This window comes from Pogoniulus pusillus, chromosome 4 (assembly GCF_015220805.1).
Source record: "Pogoniulus pusillus isolate bPogPus1 chromosome 4, bPogPus1.pri, whole genome shotgun sequence".
Lineage (NCBI taxonomy): Eukaryota > Metazoa > Chordata > Aves > Piciformes > Lybiidae > Pogoniulus > Pogoniulus pusillus.
Genome location: NC_087267.1, coordinates 40546011 through 40566775, shown reverse-complemented (window position 1 = coordinate 40566775; position 20765 = coordinate 40546011). Strand labels below are relative to the sequence as shown.

The following is a 20765-nucleotide window of genomic DNA, read 5'->3' as shown; positions in this document are numbered from 1 at the left end:
CCTTGCAATGAAGTTCACTCATCTTTTACGTTCTCTGTGATTATTTAGATATTTCTATTACCAAAAATTAGAAGTAAAATAAGAGTCCTTCTGATCTCACAGATGTAGTGAGCATCAGCAAACATCCCATCTTCGTTAATTCTAACACATTACACTACCTTAAAATAGCCTCAAAGCAACTTGCCATGCACCTGAAAAATGAGTTATGTCATTACCCACAATATCCCCCATGGAAGAAATTAATTCACTCAGAGGCCAGTATACCATGAAACCACCAGATAAGTACTACATAAGGTATTTAAAAGCTAGCAGGAACCATGATTCATTTTTTAAACAGACATATTAATAAAATCAATTATCAAATGTATTTTAATTTATTATCAAATTCACTTACTCTGTCATACTTGGCAACGATCTCTGCTCGTTCTTGGGCAAGTTTGATAGCAGCATCTTGCTCAGCATCTGCACCTGTGGAGAATTAAAATAATGCTGTTCAGATTCTATCTACTGTGAACAAGCAGATCAAGCTAAATACATGGAAAATAAGGTTCAACTTCAAAGAGACTACTTGCATGGAGAATTGCCAAAACAATTGTAGCGAAGCAAAATATGACCTTGGTGCACATCCTTAATACTGTTCAGAGTAAAACACAATTATTAGATGATATCCTAATTGCTGAGTTTAGAATGGTCCAAATGTTCCACTGAAAATATTTAATAATACTAAAAAAAATAATACTCCATATCCCACTGACTGAAAGGCTGAAGCAAGCAGTAAATATAACTAGTTGCCAATTCCACAGACATTCACATAGTCCAAAAAAGATGAAATACACAGTACTGGTTTAAAATCAAAATGCAAAATGTTTACAGGATTTGTAGAGAGGGATTAGAATACTGATGAATGTGGAAGAAGTACTGCATGGCTCCATCTAAGAAATGACCTAAAATCTCTTTCTCAGAAAACAGGGAAGGATGTCACTACAGTATCAGAACTGCAATGTGGGCAATCCAAGGAGAAGGATGTAACAACAGGAAGGTGAATGGGCAAGACAAAATCCTGCTGTGTGGGTAAGCACTGGAATCAGCATATAGCAGACACAGCAGTTTACTGCAGCAGTGGAGTTAAATCTGGTCTGATCAAGAGAAGGTGAAGCAAGGAGTGGGTAACCAAATTAGAATCCTTGGCATTTCTCCCTTTGCAGAAACCATCCTTAGGACATGGACAGAAATGTAAGTGGGCAGCAAGAAAAGTAAGAAAGATGCTGCTTAGAATAATCAACATAATGCAGTTCAATATCCCCAATGTGATTACGATTCCAAAACAATGAGGCAAATCAGTTTTCATCAACAATAACTTTGCAAAACATTCCAGAGATTGTTTTTTTTCCCACTATTTAAAATCAATGAACTCTAGATGAAGTAATATGTTTAAAACATGTCAAAGACTTTTCAGGCACTTCCCATTAGAAAAACAACTCAAGGTATGTGGATTTTTCTTTGCTATTTAGTTCATGGTAACTTAAACTTCAGGAATTGTACACACCAACCATCTGGGCCATGAAAAACAGATCAGATGTTAGAGTTTTCCACTGTTTGACATTAATGCATTTATTTGTTCAAACCCTCTGTTGCTTTAAATAAAATTTACCTACATATTTCTTCAATGTTTAGCCAAGAACTTGTGCCAAGGTGGGCTTTGAAGCCATCTGTAAAAGATTTAGAATGGTCTCTGCATGTTTTCACTTCAGGTTTCTTCAGGGAAACACAGGAAGAACTTCAGTATGCCCCTTTTTGGACACTTGCACCAGTGTTCAGTAAGTAGCAAAGCCTTCCCCTAACAGAACGTCTGACTGATCTTTGAAGCTACTTATTTCAGAAGTTCCATTTTATGTTCTTTCTGGCCCTCTTCTGCTTGTCACCATCATTTGCCAACTGTAATACTCCTGTTCATTAGCAAGGACATGGAGCTCTGTCATTTTCTTCAGTGTGCATCAGAACCAGCACACATGTATTTACACAATTATTTGACAGAGAAAAACTAGTAATATCCATATCTGCTATATTAGGAAGCTCTGCATCCTTGTGCCACTGAGAAAGAATTTTCTCCTTGCAAGGTACGAAGACTCATTTCATAGAATGCACTGAGGTGGAAGAGATCTTCAGAGGTCACCTAGTTCAAGCCTCCCTTACTAAGCAGAGACATCCCCAATTAGATCAGGTTGCTCAGAGCTCCAGCAAGCCTAATCTTGAACATCTCCAGGGACAGGGCCTCCAATACTTCCCTGGGCAGTCTGCCTCACTGTTCCACCACCCTTACTGTAAAGAACTTCTTCCTAATACCTAATCTACATCCACCCTGCTCTAGCTTTAAACCATCACCCCTTGTCTTATCACTACAACCCTTTGTCAACAGTCTCTCCCTAGCTTTCTTATAGACCCTCTTCAGGTACTGGAAGGCTGCTATGCTATAGGGTCTCCCCAGAGCCTTCTCTAGGCTGAACAGCCTCAATTCTCTCAGCCTGTCTAGATTGGAGAGGTGCTTCAGACCCTGATCTGTTTTCATTGACTGCATCATCAGGTCCATGTCCTTCTTGTGTTGAGGGCCCAAGAGCTAGACACAGTACAGCAGGTGAGGTCTCACCAGAGCGGAGTGGCAGAATGCGCTCTCTTTATCTCCTACCCACATTGCTTTTGAAGGAGCTAAGGAATGTGATCTGCCTTCTGGGCTGGAAGTGCACCTTGTTGGCTCATGGTCAGCTCTTCATCCACCAGTATCCCAAGTCCTTTTCCACATGGCTGCTCTCTATCACATCAGCCCCACAGCCTATATTGGTAATGGAGACTGCGCTAACCTCATAAGGTTGACTCAGGCCCACTTCTCCAGCTTGTCCAGATCCTTCTGGATGTGTCTTGGTTCTAATTTAAATTTCCCAGAGACTCAAATATAGTTGATACAACCAATAATTTATAGGATGCCCTTCCCTCTTCCCCATTCTTCCCCAAAGAAAAGGAATTAGATATAGAGAGAGGGAAGGTCAGCACATCCAAATAAATAATCTCACTTTGATTTGGGAGTTAAAAGAAGAAAGTTTAACAACAAATAAAAGGTATATGAGGTAGAATCATCAGTAAGGAAGTTACAAAGGTATAAGGAAAGGAAAACAAGATGTAAAATATGTAAATACAACCAGATGGATGGCAATGGTTTGTCCGCCTCGAGGGTTATGGCCATGTGGTAAAAGAAAGAGAACCAGGAACAGGATGGTGATTGCTGGTGAGCAGGGAGGCAGGGAGAGAGGAGAGAGAGAGAAAACAGCTAGTGCCCCTGCTTTTATGGATCTTAGACAGGAAGTGGGAGTGGGCTAACCACCACACCTGGTAGTGTTCAGACCCACCTCTTGGAAGGGGTCAAGACCACCTGAGGTCAGGGTCAAGACCACTCCCCCAGGAGGGTTAACCCTTTACAGGATGACATCCCATCCCTCTGGCATATTGACTGCAGCACTCTCTTGGTGTCACCTGCAAACTTGCTGACGGGCCACTCAATCCCACTGTCTCTATCACTGAAGAAGACACTAATCAGCACTGTTCCCAGTACAGATTCCTGAAAGACATCATTTGTCACCCATCTCCATCTGAACATTGAGTCATTGACCACTACTCTCTCCAGCCAATTCTTTATCCACCAAACAGCCCATCCACCTCCAACTTAGAGAGGAAGCAGAAAGGCACAGAGTGAATGCTACACTACTCTGCATGCATTCAGCACTACACATTCCCCAAAACAATTACAACAATGTGCTTTTTATCCTTTACTAGCCGACATCCCATGCCTACTAAACTGGCAACATCCACTAAAGCTAACAAATCTACACTGACACAAAACGGTAGACGAAGCCCAGTATTAAAGAGAGACACTAAAGGAACCATTTTGTGTGCAAGGCCAATTAATGGATTTTTTAGAAGTGAACTTTACGCTTGCTTAGGAAGCTGACACACCTTCAGAAAATTCAAGTACTCAGCAATCTTAATCTTCATCTCCCCCAAAGAGAGATGCTGGACAAAAGCTTGTGTAAAGTACAACTCCTACTGAGCGTCAAGTAATGGCCAAAAAAGAACAATTCTAACACTATTTTCCCAGTAAAAGAGGTATTAGATTTCATTTGAGACTGTGCCTGAATAATAAGCAGTCAACACTGCAACACATAGCAGCTTGTATATTTTTCATTAACAGAACTAAAAAGCAGATTATTACTCCAAATAAAGTGTACTCAAAAGGACAAGCACAGCTCCACAATACCACAGATTAAATAAAGTGGCAAAAGTTCAAACCTTCACTCACAAGAATGCAAAACTGTATTTGCACCAGAAATCACATCCTGACCTATGCTGAGAAGGCAGCCACGGCTTTACCTTCCTGTCCTCTGCACACATGAATTCAAATTTGGCATGTTCTACACCTCATGACAATTCAATTACATTTAGTGTGGAAATTATCATATTCATTGCCTTTAAAGCAATCCTCTTCACTTTCTGTCAAAACCATCTTAACCTCTGAGCTGCACTGCGATAGTTTAATATTACCTTAATCCACCCATATTGAAAACTCTGAGAACAGCGTGAAATGAGGACAAGAGGTTATATTTTGGCAGAGAAGCATAAAATACTGGTTTTCTTCTAAGAGGAACTATTTAAATACCTCCAAGTTAAAAATTACACAATGATTCCTGATAAAGTAAAAGCTAAATACGGACTCAAGAGAAATATTTCATGAAATACCTTCCTAGGCACAAAAACACCGCAGTACAAAACTGAAGACAAACAACTGGTATTTTGAAGTCTTACCAGTTTTATTCAGTATATCTTATCTCACTGAAAGCAGTTAAAGATGTGAAACAAGTGTGATTCAATTTTCTAAGTAAACATTACAGATGACCAACACCACATTATACAGGAAACTATGCAATCTCCGATAAGGCTGACATTAATAGACAGTCAATTAACTAGTACAGAGTACTGGTTTTGACTAAAAAATTACAAAATACACTACCAACAACCTGGTGATAAAATCTGGCATGCTAAAGACTGCACTGAAGGCTTGCCCAAAATTGGGCAAGATTACAAGGCACAACAACCCTGCCAAGCAGCAATGTCACACATGAATGGGCTGCCCAGGGAGGTGGTGGAGTCACCGTCCCTGGAGGTCTTCAAGAAAAGCCTGGATGAGGCACTTAGTGCCATGGTCTGGTTGACTGGACAGGGCTGGGTGATAGGTTAGACTGGATGATCTCGGAGGTCTCTTCCAACCTGGTTGAATTTATGATTCTATGATATGATTGTATGTAGCTTTTGAAAAATCATAAAAGAAAAGCCAGGAACAAACTTTTGTGAACATTACCCCTTACAGGATATTTTCCCCCTTATGACTCCATCACAGTAACTTGTTTTCTGTACTTGTAAATTCCACTGATTTACAGGTTTTGAAAAGCAGCATATTCAGTAACTCAGACATTGCTACAGGCAGAAAAACAGAACAGAAAATTCCAATTTGCAATGACATGAAGAAGTACTGATACAACAATCAGATAACTGTTTTTCTGCTACAGTTGGAAATTAGATTGTTTTGCCTGACAAATTAATAAACCATTGTATTTAAACTTTGAAAAGGATACTTAAAGATGGGACTGGAATTGGTTTCCTTTTGTTACTCCCTGATTTTAAACTGCCAAATAGTGGAGCCTGCTAAATTAGACACCCATGGACTGCCACCATCCCTGCAAAGTAAGAGGAAAGCACTGTCTGGCATCAGCAAGTTTGCAGATGACACTAAGCTGGGGGCAGATGTGGCTGGGTTGGGGGGCAGAAGGGCTCTGCAGCGGGACCTTGACCGCCTGCACAGATGGGCAGAGTCCAATGGGATGGCATTCAATAGCTCCAAGTGCAGGGTGCTGCACTTTGGCCACAACAACCCCATGCAGAGATACAGGCTGGGGTCGGAGAGGCTGGAGAGCAGCCAGACAGAGAGGGATCTGGGGGTGCTGATTGATACCCGCCTGAACATGAGCCAGCAGTGTGCCCAGGTGGCCAAGAGAGCCAGTGGCATCCTGGCCTGCATCAGGAATGGTGTGGTCAGCAGGAGCAGGGAGGTCATTCTGCCCCTGTACTCTGCACTGGTTAGACCACACCTTGAGTACTGTGTTCAGTTCTGGGCCCCCCAGTTTAGGAGGGACATTGAGATGCTTGAGCGTGTCCAGAGAAGGGCGGCGAGGCTGGTGAGAGGCATTGAGCACAGCCCTACGAGGAGAGGCTGAGGGAGCTGGGATTGGTTAGCCTGGAGAAGAGGAGGCTCAGGGGTGACCTTATTGCTGTCTACAACTACCTGAGGGGTGGTTGTGGCCAGGAGGAGGTTGCTCTCTTCTCTCAGGTGGCCAGCACCAGAACGAGAGGACACAGCCTCAGGCTGCACCAGGGGAGATTTAGGCTTGAGGTGAGGAGAAAGTTCTTCACTGAGAGAGTCATTGGACACTGGAATGGGCTGCCCGGGGAGGTGGTGGAGTTGCCATCCCTGGGGCAGTTCAAGGCAGGACTGGACGTGGCACTTGGTGCCATGGTCTAGCCTTGAGCTCTGTGGTAAAGGGTTGGACTTGATGATCTGTGAGGTTTCTTCCAACCCTGATGATACTGTGATACTGTGTGTGATGTATTTAATGCCAAACCCACAAATCCAAGTGAAAAGCAATACTCTTTAAAAGAAAATATGACTATGTTCTACAAGTAGATGTGAAAATGAAATTCTACCAGCAAACATCTTCTCAAGGAGAGATGCTTTTGAAAGAAACCAGGTACTGGCACAGTGCTGCAGTTCCACAGATCCGTCCCAACTGAAGAATAAATAATCCTGCCTTACTCTTCTTTCTGCTTCACACAGAGAAATGGTAGCTGTAGTCATCAATTGACACCAGAGAACCTTTGATCCAAGATCAATCTATCACCCATCTAAAATGCGATTTTCACCTGCAATCCACTGAACATGACTCTACTCCATGCAAAAGTATTCATGCCACTTATGGCAATGACCTTTGCAGTGAAACTCACTAGTGACAGCCTTCCTGAAACAGCCTAGATGCCCAGTTACAGTACCTCACATGGGAAAGGTAACACAACAGCTGGGAAGTAGCTCCCTTACCAATGTAGCAGAAAATGAGTACCACTGAGAGCTTCAGCATGTTCTTTACATGTCTAGAAAGAGTGTGCAGGTACAGGTTATGTTATAGTTCAGGACAAGAAAACATCTCTTCTAGATATGCTACAAATTTGAGTAGAACCACAGAATCCAGAATGGTGACTCAACCACTGTACCAGACAGCCTGTTTCAGTGCTTGCCAACCCTTTTGGGTTGTCAACCAGGTAATGAGTAGTAGTTCACCAAGTAGTCAGGAGTAGTACAGAGTTTTAGACAGTTGTAAAGAGCAGTAAGCTCTCGCTTCAGCCTCCTTTTCTCCTGGCTTAAGAACCCCAGTTACTTCAGCTGCTCCTCATAGGACTTGTGCCCTAGACTCCTTGCCAGCTTTACTGCTCTTAACAAGCTCCCACACTTCACTGTCTGATTTCTCAGAGTTAGCAGCCCCAAACTGAATACAGTATTTGAGGTGCAGCCTAACCAGAGCCCAGTACAGAACCTTCTTGGCCACCTGGGAACGCTGACCGGTCATTTCAGCCAGTTGTTGATCCACACCCCTAGAATCAATGCCCCTACTTTCCATGTGGCTGAGAGTCAGTATAATAACAACATCTTGCACAATCTTATCCCAAACTCTGAAAAGGAGATTTCTCCCTTTTTTTTTGTTCTTTGACCCATCACCAACATCTCCTCAACTGCAGAGCAGCCTAAAAACCCCAAAAGACTTGGAATGTGCTAATTTGTATTCCATTACTTCAAATCAAATTCTTGCTTGTTTGTACATTACACATTCCACTGCACAAAGAGCTGCACTGGCACAAATTCCTGTCTGCAGGCACTACCACCAGCTGCTACACATCTACACATTCAAAGCACATATCAGACCAACAAACAAAACATTTTGTAAGTCTCTGGTCATATCAGAAAGTCCCTTTAATACTCAGGCTGTTTATTTTCCTTTCAGTCCATTCCCATAAACAGTGAAATAAAAAAGCCATGACGTACACTTAACATTCTATTGTTGGTAGGCAACATTCAAAGCAAAAATCATGGTAAATGCCTGCATGTATTTATGAAACCTTCTCTGAGCAAAAATTAATCATAATCTCTTACACTTTATTTTTCTCTTCATGCAGGGAAAAGAATTTTTAACATAAAGTGAAATAGTCAGTTAGAAAAACAACCTCTTTCACATAGCAACACTTCTTCCTAAGGAAAACAGTATTTCAGAAGTTAACTGAGCTACATTTCTTCCACCATTAAACATGATTACATAATTATCTATCCTAATAGCATTAAGTATTTAAAATTCAGAGTTATCACTAATCTGAAATTGGAGAGAAGCAAAACAGAACATGATATAAACAACTACAGACCAGCACATAAAACAAAACAATATTTTACCAGTCTTTGGGTTGTGATTTTCTGCCCTGTCCTTGTAAAGCTCTGGTTTGGTCTTCATGAAGCAAATCCGTTTGTTTCTAGACCATATTCTAAATCAGTTTATCAAAAACCAATGAGGGAAAAGTTCTCCTCCCCTTGCACTGTTTGCTCCACATAACTCAGCCACTTGACACGTGCTTCTTCTTTATCAAGGCATGGCCCCTCTACAGTTACGGGAGCTGCAGACACTCAAACAAAGATGCCATTTGTTTACAAGAAGTGTCATGCAGACACCACGCTTGTGTTCTCTAGTGCAGCCCACAGCCCTGCATTCCAGCTAATAATAAACAAGAGGATTGGAACAAACAGCCTCAGAGGATGCAGCTCCTGTGACATCACTGTTACACTCTGGGGTAAGACTTCTTACCGGTATTCACCAAGTGGTGCATGAAAAGCATCTTATTGAAACGACTTACTAGAAATGAGGTCTGAGGTACCCTATTTCCAGCTTATTACTTAAGAAACCATGAAATTACATCACTCTAGAGATTAGATTTCTTAACTCTTTGTCATTCCCTGGTTACAAGATGGAGATTTTCTATATTTCCTGTTTAAAACTCCTCCATCATTCAGGGTATCTTGGGGACTTGATATACCCAGCATCTTAGGAGCTGACAATGATGATTTCATTGATACCAGTATAAAAATTTAAGGTTTAATGGAGGTAGAAATCATTCTCAAAACCTGAAAAATAAATCTCCCCATCAAATATTCAAGGACATGCATATCAAGCCACTCTCTTCCACAGACTTTAGTCCTCACACATGCTCTCAAGAAAGATGTCAGCTACTACGCACTGCTTACAGCCAGGCACCAGTCAGTTCCATTTCTTAGCCTAAGCATGTGTGCTGGTTAAAGGCAAAATGGAATATTTTAATGAGAAAGATTATAGGCTGTGAAAAGAAAACAAAGGTGATGTCTGCTTCAATCATAGGTTGGCTGAGATGTATAAAGGCAAGGACACAAACACAGGTAAGACAGTCTGTCTGTTGGTGTCTGTGTTTTCTCACTGGGCTTCTGCAGTTCCGCTTCGATCTGTGTAATCCAACTAATCATTCTGCTTCCAACTCTCCTTGCTGATTCTCCAAACTCACCTTCCATGTAATGCAGATTTTGGGGTAAAAGAGAGGAATGGAAAGAAGGTGGAAGGGTGGTTGGGAGTCCTTCCTCAACATCTCAACATCTTTGTTGGTGACATGGACAGTGGCACTGAGTGCACCCTCAGCAAGTTTGCTGATGACACCAAGCTGTGTGGTGCAGCAGACATGCTGGAGGGAAGGGATATCATCCAGAGGGGCCTGGGCAAGCTGGAGATGTGGGCACAAGCCAACCTCAGGAGGTTCAACAAGACCAAGTGCAGTGTCTGCATCTGAGTCAGGGCAATCCCAAACACAAATATAGGCTGGGCAGTGAGTGGCTGGAGAGCGGCCCTGAGGAGAGGGACTTGAGGGTACTGGTGGGCAAGAAGCTCAACATGAGCCAGCAGTGTGCATTTGCAGCCCAGAAAGCCAACCAGAGCCTGGGCTGCATCAGAAGTGTGGCCAGCAGGGCCAGGGAGGTGATTCTCCCCCTCTAGTCCGCTCTGGTGAGACCCCACCTGGAGTACTGCATCCAGTTCTGGAGTTCCTATTACAAGAGGAATGTGGAGATGCTGGAGCACATCCAGAGAAAGAGGCCACTGGGATGATCAGAGGGCTGGAGCAGCTCTGAGGACAGACTGAAAGAATTGGGCCTGTTCAGTCTAGAGAAGAGGAGGCTCCAAGGTGACCTTACTGTGGCCTTCCAGGATCCAAAGGGGACCTACAAAAAAGTTGGGGAAGGACTTTTCAGGATACAAGGGAGTGACAGGACTAGGGGGAATGAAGCGAAGCTGGAGATGGGTTAGGTTCAGACGGGAAGTGAGGAGGAAGCTGTTCAGCATGCGAGTGGTGAGAGCCTGGAATGGGTTGCCCAGGGAGGTGGTTGAGGCCTCGTCCCTGGAGATGTTTAAGGCCAGGCTGGATGGGTCTCTGGGCAGCCTGATCTAAGGTAGGGTGTCCCTGCCCATGGCAGAGGGGTGGGAACTAGATGATCCTCGTGGTCCCTTCCAACCCTGACTGATCCTATGATGACTCTGATTTCTGGGAGGGGTACTGTGTTTCTGTATTACTTCTAATATGTATATTTCTGTATACAGCTGTAAATATTTGTAATGTATTGTGCTATGCTATGAATATAAAGCTTCATCCCTTAACTTCCAGACAGCTGAGGGTAGTCACAGGGTAGGGGGGGCAGGTAACTCCCAAGCCATCACAGCATGTCAGAGAACACATGCTACCAGACCTGGCTTGGAAGACTTGAGTGGGCCTCCAGCTCTTTGTGACTGCCCAGACAAGGGAAGAAAAAGCTCAGGAGGACCTTATCAAGTATCTTAAGGGAAAGTACGAAGAGGACAGAGCCAGGCTCTTTTCAGTGGTGCCCAGTGACAGAACCTGAGGCAACAGGCACAAACTGAAACACTAGAGGTTTCCTCTGAACAGCAGAAAACACTTTGTCACTGTGAGCATGACTGAGCACTACCATAGGTCACACAGGGCAGCTGTGAAGTCATCAACCTTGGAGATACTTAAAAGACCCCTGGACATGGTCCTGAGCAACCAGCTCTGTGTGGCTCTGGTGACGCAGGAGCTTTAGACCAGATGGAGAGAGACTGTTTACAAAGGCCTGTAATGTTAAGACAAAAGACAATGGCTTCAAACTAGAGAAGAGCAGATTTATATTGGATGTTAGGAACATGTTCTTTGCCATGAGGGCAGTGGAACACTGGAACAAGTTGCCCAGAGAGGTGGTTGGGGCCCCATCCCTGGAGATACTCAAAGTGAGGCTTGACTGGGCTCTGGGCAATCTGATCTAGTTGAGTATGCCCCTGCTGTACTGCAGGGAGGTTGGACTAGATGACCTCCAGAGGTCACTTTCAACCCAGACCATTCTAAGATTCTATGAGCTCCAGATGTTCCTTTCAACTTCGATCATTCTGTGGTTTCCTTGTACCCTGAAAAGTGTTAAAATGTCAGGAACAGGAGATCTGATCAAGTGTGTAGGACTATTCTTTTTTTCCCTAGGGACTGAAAAACAAAAGTTCCTTCAATTGTTTCTATCTTCCTCCCCTTATTGCCTGGCAGAGCACTGAACCTGGAAATGAGCTGCAACTCTTTTGTCTTTACCACTGATTACTACTCATGGATCCTACCCAAAGCAAGGTGTCAACAGTTTAGTCTATGGATTCAGCTTGAGTTTAGACTGAGCTACTGTGATATCCAGCATGAGGCACATTTCCCTTAAAAGCTGCATTTTCTTACTGCTGACATTCTGAACAGGGCAGTAACCCTGCTATACAAAATTCACTCTCCATTTTTTCCATGACAGAACTACTGTGCTGGTTTTGTAACATCAACTACTTTTTGCTGCCTTAACTGGGAGTATATCTGTGGGAAAAGAAAGAAACAACCCACCCATGAGCACTCATTTCAGGTTAACCCTCTCACATACCTTCACCACTTGAAGTCAGTCTGCTTTTTAACACTGATGGAACTATTCTACTGCACAGTACCCCCAAGTACCAGTGAGCTAAGAGCAATGTTACACTAATTTTTTCTTATGTCTTTAATTGGTTTTCAAGTTTGGCATGTATGCTTTTGAGGAGGTTTTCAAGATATACATAAGAGGGGGAAAAAAAAGAAAAGGAAGATTTGGCTTAGTTGAATTTTTTCTCTACTCAGACCAAACAAAAAAAATGCAGCTGAAGGGGGAGTAAAACTACCTGTAAAAATCAATATAATCCACTATGCTCTGCATTAAAAAATACCCATTCCAACAGCAAAACACAGGCACCCTCCAATCCTCCTCAACACTCTTCAGAGTAGAACCTGTTGGCATTCTAGTGCACAAGGAGTAGTGGGTGGAAGATAACAAAGTAAAGGTTTAACTTTCCTAAATAAACATGATTGAACTCTCATCTTGACAAAAAAAACCAAGTTTCACTACAGCAGAATGCCTGCAGTTCTGCAACATCCCCTCTGAGACACCGCACAGTCACTAGTGGAAAATGGTCACTCTGGAAGTTAGGAGAATTAACTGCTACTAAAAAACAACTTAAAGCAATTTTCAAATGATCCCCCAAAGGACTCAAAGCAAGAGCAGGGAAACCAAAGCAGGCCTGATAAGGAATATTCCACAGAGAAAGCTTGTGACAAAACATGAAATTAGAATTTAGGAGTCTAATATATATTGCAAAGAAATTAAATCAGTCACTCTTCCTAATTTGCTTTTAAGCAGCAACTGACTGAAGGGCTGAGAGGAACTCTGCTGATTTTTATCAGTTATTGCAAAATGTCTAAGAGTTTATTTTTAAGAACACAACCTTGCTAATATGTATTTGTTAAAGCTCTAAGAGAACAGAATTCAGAATAAACCAGTAATAAACCAAAAAAGGAACAAAACAAATCAAATCAATCAAGTTGTGTTTTATTTGATTTAGTCTTGATTTGCAATTATTTTTTTGTATGTGTTTCACACAAGTATGTCTTAAAATTAAATCATTTCCATCAGCTAAGCCTACAACTAACCCACCTGGAAGCTGCAGCTTGAATGCTCATGTCACCACCTCACTATTAAGCCGTATGCATGTTCCCACAAGGGTTACAAAGTGGAGCAATGAGAACTGGCAGAGATGTACTAAAATTCCATTTTACAAACTATTGTGTGTGCAAGCACGAGCCAGAAGATAATTAATTTGCTGAAGGTTAACATAATCAGTTGCAAAGCCAGAAGAAACTATAATTACTAATTTGTGACAAGCAACACTGAAAAGAGTAAGCCTCATTTTGAACAATGGTCCTTTCTTGAACGAAAAAATCCCAACACACAAGCCATCCTCCTGCCCAGAACTCTGTCACCACAACGCAAAACATGTATGGTAGCTCTTAAAAGGCCTAAATGTAAAGACTTGAACTGGGTATAATTTAGGGCTTGCCAGTATGTAAAGACTGGTCTGACTTGTGTAACAGCTAAATAATGCCTTATGTCTAAGCTTAAGTCATCCTTTGTTCTCCTTCCCAAGGGTGTAGTTGGCATCTGGCCTTTTGAGTAGTTTATTGCTATTTTTCTCTTTCCTCACTGCTATGAAAGAGCAGCATTATGACCATTATGAAGTGGTCATTCACCTATACATTTTGCCTTTAAGGAAATACAAATAATAATGTTGATTTAAGTAATGTCAGCCCTACAAACAACTGTTCAAGAGGTGATCAGAGCAGATTCGTGTACTTGCAGTTCAAGGAGATAGGGAAAGCCTTGTTTCTGCAACACATTATAATTCAGCAGTCCAAAAATGACAAAGATGTGGTCTTCATGGGAAAATACAGGAGGTTTTCTATCACACAGAAATTATTTTAGTCTTATTATTAGTCTTCCACAAAACTTGAAATTTCCTGGAACTCCTACTGTGGCTAGAACTGATCCTGCTGTAGCATGTAATCTGTTTCATCTACAGCCCATGAGCATAAATCCCACGCTCCCCTTGAAATTCATGACCTTACCCCATACTAGTCCTAGCCTTCACAATTAATGTCTTAATAAAATATGCTGCAAATCAGTTGCTGTATTATATGGAAAGGTCAGAAACTTGATCATAGAAACAATATTGACAGACAAAACCCAGGATTTTTCAGGGTTTTTTACCCTCAACCTAAGTCAAGTCAGCCAATCCACACCAGCACTTGTCGGCTGTTCATTATGAATTTGAAAATGTGGGGTTTGTGCTCTCTTTAGAAGTATATTACACCTGAAGTCCCCAAAGGCTTTTGGAAAGTAAAACATCCTTTTCTGCACACTGACTCATATTTCTTTTAACTGTAACAGGCTGCTAAACATGCACAGCACTAAAATTTGCAGTATCAATTTAAACAGTAAAACGGTTCTAATATTTTAGCTTCTGACACAAGCCAGAACATTTCACAAGAAGAGTTATGTTTCCCACATTAACAGACTTAAAGTAGTCAGATGCCACACTCCATTAATTATGTTAAGTCTCCCAATTAATCATTTTTATCTCTGCAGTAGTCAAAATTAATGAAGCAAACAATAATTGTATCTTTAAATTCTGTGTTCATAATGTGAAGTCTATTCCCAGCTTAAAGTATCACTAAAATAACCATGCATACTGTGAAAAAGGGTTTTCAGAAAGGCTACTCATTTTTGAGGAAGGTGTTTTGTTTCTTCTCTAGGGTTTGAGAGAAGTTCTCTAGTTACAAAATTTTCATCTATACATCTGTCATTTTACTGGCTAAAACTAAAAGGTTTGCTTCTCTATACAGGCAACCTTTGTGTTCCTCTACACACTGCAAGTCATTTAATTACACTGTCAATTTAACCGATTAAAACAGGAAGAAAAGGAGGGCTTGTTTTTGTAGAGGATGTTATTCCACCAGTTAATAAGACTACGAAGCTCCAGCTTAGAAAAACAGCTGCACTGACTCAAGGTGGCAGGACTAAAACTTCACCAGCATCATGGGGAAGAAAGCTGCCCTTGACCTGCAGAGTGACCACAAGTTATGAGCTAATAGCTGCCACTTTGTTCTTGCTCAGTTCACAGGCTGTTGAAACCTCGCTGGACCTTAGAATCATAGAATCATAGAATCAACCAGGTTGGAAGAGACCTCCAAGATCATCCAGTCCAACCTATCCCCCAGCATGATACAGAGAAGGAAGCATCTGCAAACAAGCACTGGATTAGCAGCTACTGACAATATTGGCTATTACTTATACTGTCACACATATACTACCCGTCTTATTTTTCTGTCTTCTCTTGGAATAGGCATCATCAAGTACTCAGGGATAAATCCTCCCCCCAAAAGTGTAAGGAAAACAGCCTCCAGCCTCTGTTCACACTTCAATTTGGGTCACCTAGATGCCCTAAGTGTGCAGCCTCTGCATGGGGATACCTCAGGTTTTATGCTGACATTTTAAGCTCAGTTTCACCCTGCTACATAGTTGTAAAATAAAATCGAAAATATTGTAAGTGCTCTGGCAAGATGAAAAAAACTTTTTTTCCTCCCTTTATTCCAGCAAAAGCACATTACTCTAATTACTACAGGTTCTTGGGATCCATATTGTACAGTGTGGATCTAAGGTGTCCTTCCACCTGCCATAATGATAGACTGATGGGCCCATTAGAATAACAGACCAGTTACAGAGGAGTTGCAGGGACCTTCCACATTCAAATTAATTATAATATTAGTATATAAAAAGCTTTTCCACAAAATAATACTGTGAGTTACATGTTACAACTCTGTTCACCATAGCTGAACAGCCTCCTTCAGTTACTGTTTCAGAGCTATTAATCTTTGAGCAGACAAACATTTAAACTGCAGTAATACCCTAGGTACAAATAGGATCCTGTAAGCAAATCCTATGAAAAGCCTGAATGGCACCAAGAAGCTCCTTTGACACTAAACCTACTCTTGCTGAATCTAAGATAAGTTTGAGTAACTCCACGAAAAGACATCAAGGCAAATTTAGATACCTGCCTGCTTATAATATCAGTCATGTCCACACAGCATGAAATAAGAGTTGCTTTGGAAAATCCAAGTAATCAGCTACTTCAAATACCTGACACTCACTTTATTAAAAATTAAAATTAAATTTGGGAGACAGAAAGAAAGAAAAAAAAAAAACAGAGACTGAAATACCCTCTGAACATCTGAAAACATCAGCATCATGCAGCATTACACTGGTTATAGAAAGGGCTGGAGGAGCAAGAGTCAAATGAAGGGTAAACAAGTTTGTTGGGCACCAGCAGAAACTGGAGAAGAAAATGGTATCAGCATCCTTGCTACCAGAAAAGGAAGGTGGTGTTAGACAAGAAGGTTCTGTTGTTTTCAGTTTCACTGAGGACTAGCAAACAAACCAAACAGCCATGGCATTTCCCATACAAAACAGCAATTAAAGCCACCAAGGCTGTCCTGCATTCTGTAAGTCCCAGTCTCAGGCTAAGGGAAAACGTAGCAGAGCAGCTGCAGTAGAGCCCAATGGCAAACTCACCAAATTGAAATCAGGTTACGAACGCAATGAATGAAACTGCTGTTTGCATCAGCTAAAACATGGGGGATAGGTTGGACTGGATGATCTTGGAGGTCTCTTCCAACCTGGTTGATTCTATGATTTATTAATTAAAAAATATCTTCAGTGTTTGGTTAAAACAACCCAATGGGGGGGGGGGGGGAGAGAAGTCATTCCCTCAGTCTGTGGCTTTTTATCCACAAAACACTGTACCAGTAAGATTAACATTCAGGCTACTGTATATCCATCACTTTTATTTCAATTTATTTGTGCTAGATGTAATATATAATTAGGTTTTTCATTGGATCTGTCCATAAACCTTAGAAGACTTTGGTTTTTTTCCCCAACCTCTATCATGCCAGTTAAGAACAGCAAGAACTGAGATCATGTTACCACTCAGAGGCATGCACAAAGCTGCAGTAGTACAAGACCACAAACCAAGAATGAAAACCCATTTGTTTGAATATTTGACTTTAAAAGACAACACAGGCTAATCAGCACAGAATTCTCCACAGAGGTTATACACCTCCTTCAAGTAAGAGATCAGCGAGATGGAGCATTTGGCTCTTTCTGAATAAGTGAAAATCTTCTACAAATGTCCAGTGTTCACCTAAAACAACAATTATTAACTTATTCTGCCACTGCATAGAAGCAATGGATTTAAGTAATGTGCATTAACAGATACATACTTCATTTTTACTGGTTTAGACAAAGATTACAAATGGTGAGGTACCTCAATGACAACTGCAAACTTACCATCAAGTTTTCATAGGATCAGCCAGGTTGGAAGAGACCTCCAAGATCATCCAGTCCAACCTAGCACCCAGCCCTATCCACTCATCTAGATCATGGCACTAAGTGCCTCATCCAGTCTTGTCTTGAACACCTCCAGGGACGATAACTCCACCACCTCCCTGGGCAGCCCATTCCAATGCCAATCACTCTCTCTGGCAAGAACTTTCTAACATCCAGCCTATACTTCCCCCGGCACAACTTGAGACTGTGTCCCCTTGTGCTGTTGCTGGTCATCTGGGAGAAGAGACCAACCCCCACCTGGCTACAAACTCCCTTCAGGTAGTTGTAGACAGCAATGAGGTCACCCCTGAGCCTCCTCTTCTCCAGACTAAACACCCCCAGCTCCCTCAGTCTCTCCTCACAAGGCTGTGCTCCAGGCCTTTCACCAGCTTCATCACCCTTCTCTGGACACATTCCAGCACCTCAACATCTCTTGAATTGAGAAGCCCAGAACTGGACACAGTACTCATGGTGCTACTTCTCTCAAAGTCACTTTTATTTCAGTGCTGGTATAAGACACACACGCTGCAAAGACCTAAACAAGATTCTGTTACAAGGCAAACATGAGACTAATTCCACTCTAGGCCTTGTGCACAGGCATCAAGCAAAAAGTCCATTATTTGTTAATGCTGAAGTTTGTGATACAGTAAACTTAACTAACGAAGAGCCATTTTTTCAGCAAATTTCCAGACAGAAATCTGACCCTCTGTCATACTCTCAGCAGAAAATGACCTGAAGCAGCAAAAAAGAATTTTTGAACTCAGCACACAGGAATGTCTTCATGTCATCTGAATGCTGATGCAACACTTCACCAACACCTATTCTACATTACAAGGATTAGCTCTGTGATAGCAAACAAACAGAGCCTTTTAAGGTTTTCACTCTTGCTCAATAACCTATTTCATTGCAAGCAGATTGTTTTCAATGTCTGAAGATTTCATATTCCTTAAAAAATCAAAATCCCCAGTCAGAGTCAAGATTTGGATGAGCCCATGAAGCTGCACCTGGCAAAGAAGCCTACTACAACCTGGTAAAAGCAAACCATGTGCAGAATACTCCCAAAGGTGGTAAGACACAAGCTGCCCTCTCTTCTAGAGAGAAGGTGGAACAACAAGGCTGTACTCAGTGAAGCACAAGTTGAGATGTAAACAGAAATCCACCCACTGTCTACACATTCCTCTACAGAAGTAATTTGGGAGGGTTCAAGTTCTAGACTGTACAGTCTGGATAAAGCAGAATCAGCACGGCTGACTGGTTACCCTAGACATCAAAACACCAGAACTCAGATCTTCACAAGGTAGCTTTCAGCTCTAACTACAACCAGCAATTGCAGATAGCAAATTCATTGGTTAAAACACTTGGTGTGCCTAAATTGTCTTTAAATCCTCTTTTTTGACTTCCAGATGTAGCCACAATGATCAGACACCTTCCAAGGTGGTGTTAACACTCACTCTAAAAGTCATCAACTTCACAAGTTCAGCAATTCAGGTCACAGATTTTCATCAACTATAAACCCCAAAGAACTTGCAATGGAGAAAATAATGCATTTTGGTTGTGGATTGTGGTTCCCTCTTGTCTTACCACTGAAGGTATCACTTCCAGTGAACATTAAAATCACATCTTTGATGTTACTATAGAGAAAGCCAAGGCATCTCATTGAAACAAGCAACTGTAAACCAAGGCATCACCTCTGCAAAGGTATTTCTGAGAGGTCTAGCAACAGGATAGGAAATGAAGAGGTTGAGCACAACAACTGTTGCTTCAGTTACAACGTTTTCAAGGACTGAGAGTCATCACTCTAGTGGCTTATGAGAGACTGAGGGAGCTGAGGCTTTTTAGCTTGGAGAAGAGGAGACTGAGGGGTGACCTCACTAATGCTTATAAATATGTAAAAGGTGACTGTCAGGAGGATGGAGCCAGGTGCTTCTCAATGATGCCTGATGACAAGACAAGAGGCAATGGGTGGAAGTTGAGGCTTAGGAAGTTTCACGTAAACATGAGGAGAATTTTTCACTGTGAGGGTGACAGAGCACTGGAACAGGCTGCCCAGGGGGTTGTGGAGTCTCCCTCTCTGGAGATATTCAAAACCCACCTGTACACATTCCTGTGTGATCTGGTATAGGAGATGATGCTCTGGCAGAGGGGTTGGGTTACATGATCTTTTGAGGTCCCTTCCAGCCTTTGACATTCTGTGATTCAGACCAGATGAAAATCCAGTAGCCTTTCATCAACCCTTCCCTCTTCAGCAAAAGTACAGTAGTCATCTGCCATCACATAGATCTGAAAGTGAGTGAAAATTACCAAATGTTTCCCTGTTTCAGAACCTTTTCTGAATTTGGTTTATTTAACAGCAAACTTCTTGTTACAACAGCAAGTTCTTTAAAGAATTTACAAATAATTCAGTCTGGGAGAAGACAGAGATAGTTTTCACCTTATATTTATTTTAATATAATCCACCTAAAGACTACCACTTTTGCTGTCTCTTATCCACTGTACAAAATTTACTGCACTTAGTCCAGAAATTCTGCTTGCTGTTTTTTCTCCTTCCCTACCTCACTTTCTTTCCTGGCACAAAAAAAACTTGCACAAACCCAAGGGGTATAGCTCCTGAAGACTAAAGAATTACTCACAGTCTTTACTTGCCAACACCTGCTGTTTTGGAAGAGCACAGGAAACCTAAAATTGACAATAGGGACCAACAGTTTGCATTAGTGTGATAATGTGTGCTACAAAAAAAGTGCAGAAAAGCAAAAGCATTGGAAAGTGCTTTGTACCTAAGATACAATAGGCTGCTTAATACTAGGGTAACATTCAGGCCATCTCAGGCACATGTTGCTGACAAGTTTCTCTGAAAAATGAGTCAGGTGCACGTCCTGGGGGAAGTTCTCTCTGGTTAAGACACTGTCACAACCAACCATTATTCTTCAGACGTTATTGAGCTGAGGATGCTTTTCACCAAATCACAGGCTCCACCACAAAGTCAGTTTTGTCAGACAAAGGAGTTTTACTGACAATACAAGACAAATGTGGATTTACAACCCAGTTAATCAGGTCTTCCCACCATATATTTTTTATTTAGTAATATAACAAAATGCTACTACTATTTTAAGTGGTCCAAATCTACTCAGCTGCTGTGGATGCAACACATCTGTACAGCAGCCAGAACTTCAGGGTCGATGGCAGTAGAGCCTAACTGCTGTGGCATAGCTCAAGATATTGCAAGCTGTACCCTGACAGACAACACACT

The 20765-nt window shown here is 41.8% G+C and overlaps 1 protein-coding gene across 10 annotated transcripts in view; it reads right to left on the bottom strand.

The window, feature by feature from the left end:
• Positions 1 to 20765, bottom strand: part of USP6NL (USP6 N-terminal like) — a 155793-nt gene that overhangs the window by 91088 nt on the left and 43940 nt on the right. For 8 of the 10 annotated variants that reach the window (XM_064142662.1, XM_064142666.1, XM_064142663.1 and 5 more), the window contains one exon: positions 395 to 468. In XM_064142662.1, the coding sequence (XP_063998732.1) occupies positions 395 to 468 (74 nt within the window). Of the gene's footprint in view, positions 1 to 394; positions 469 to 8587; positions 8776 to 20765 lie in introns of those variants that run through there. The other 2 variants (XM_064142669.1, XM_064142661.1) reach the window with 2 other exon arrangements.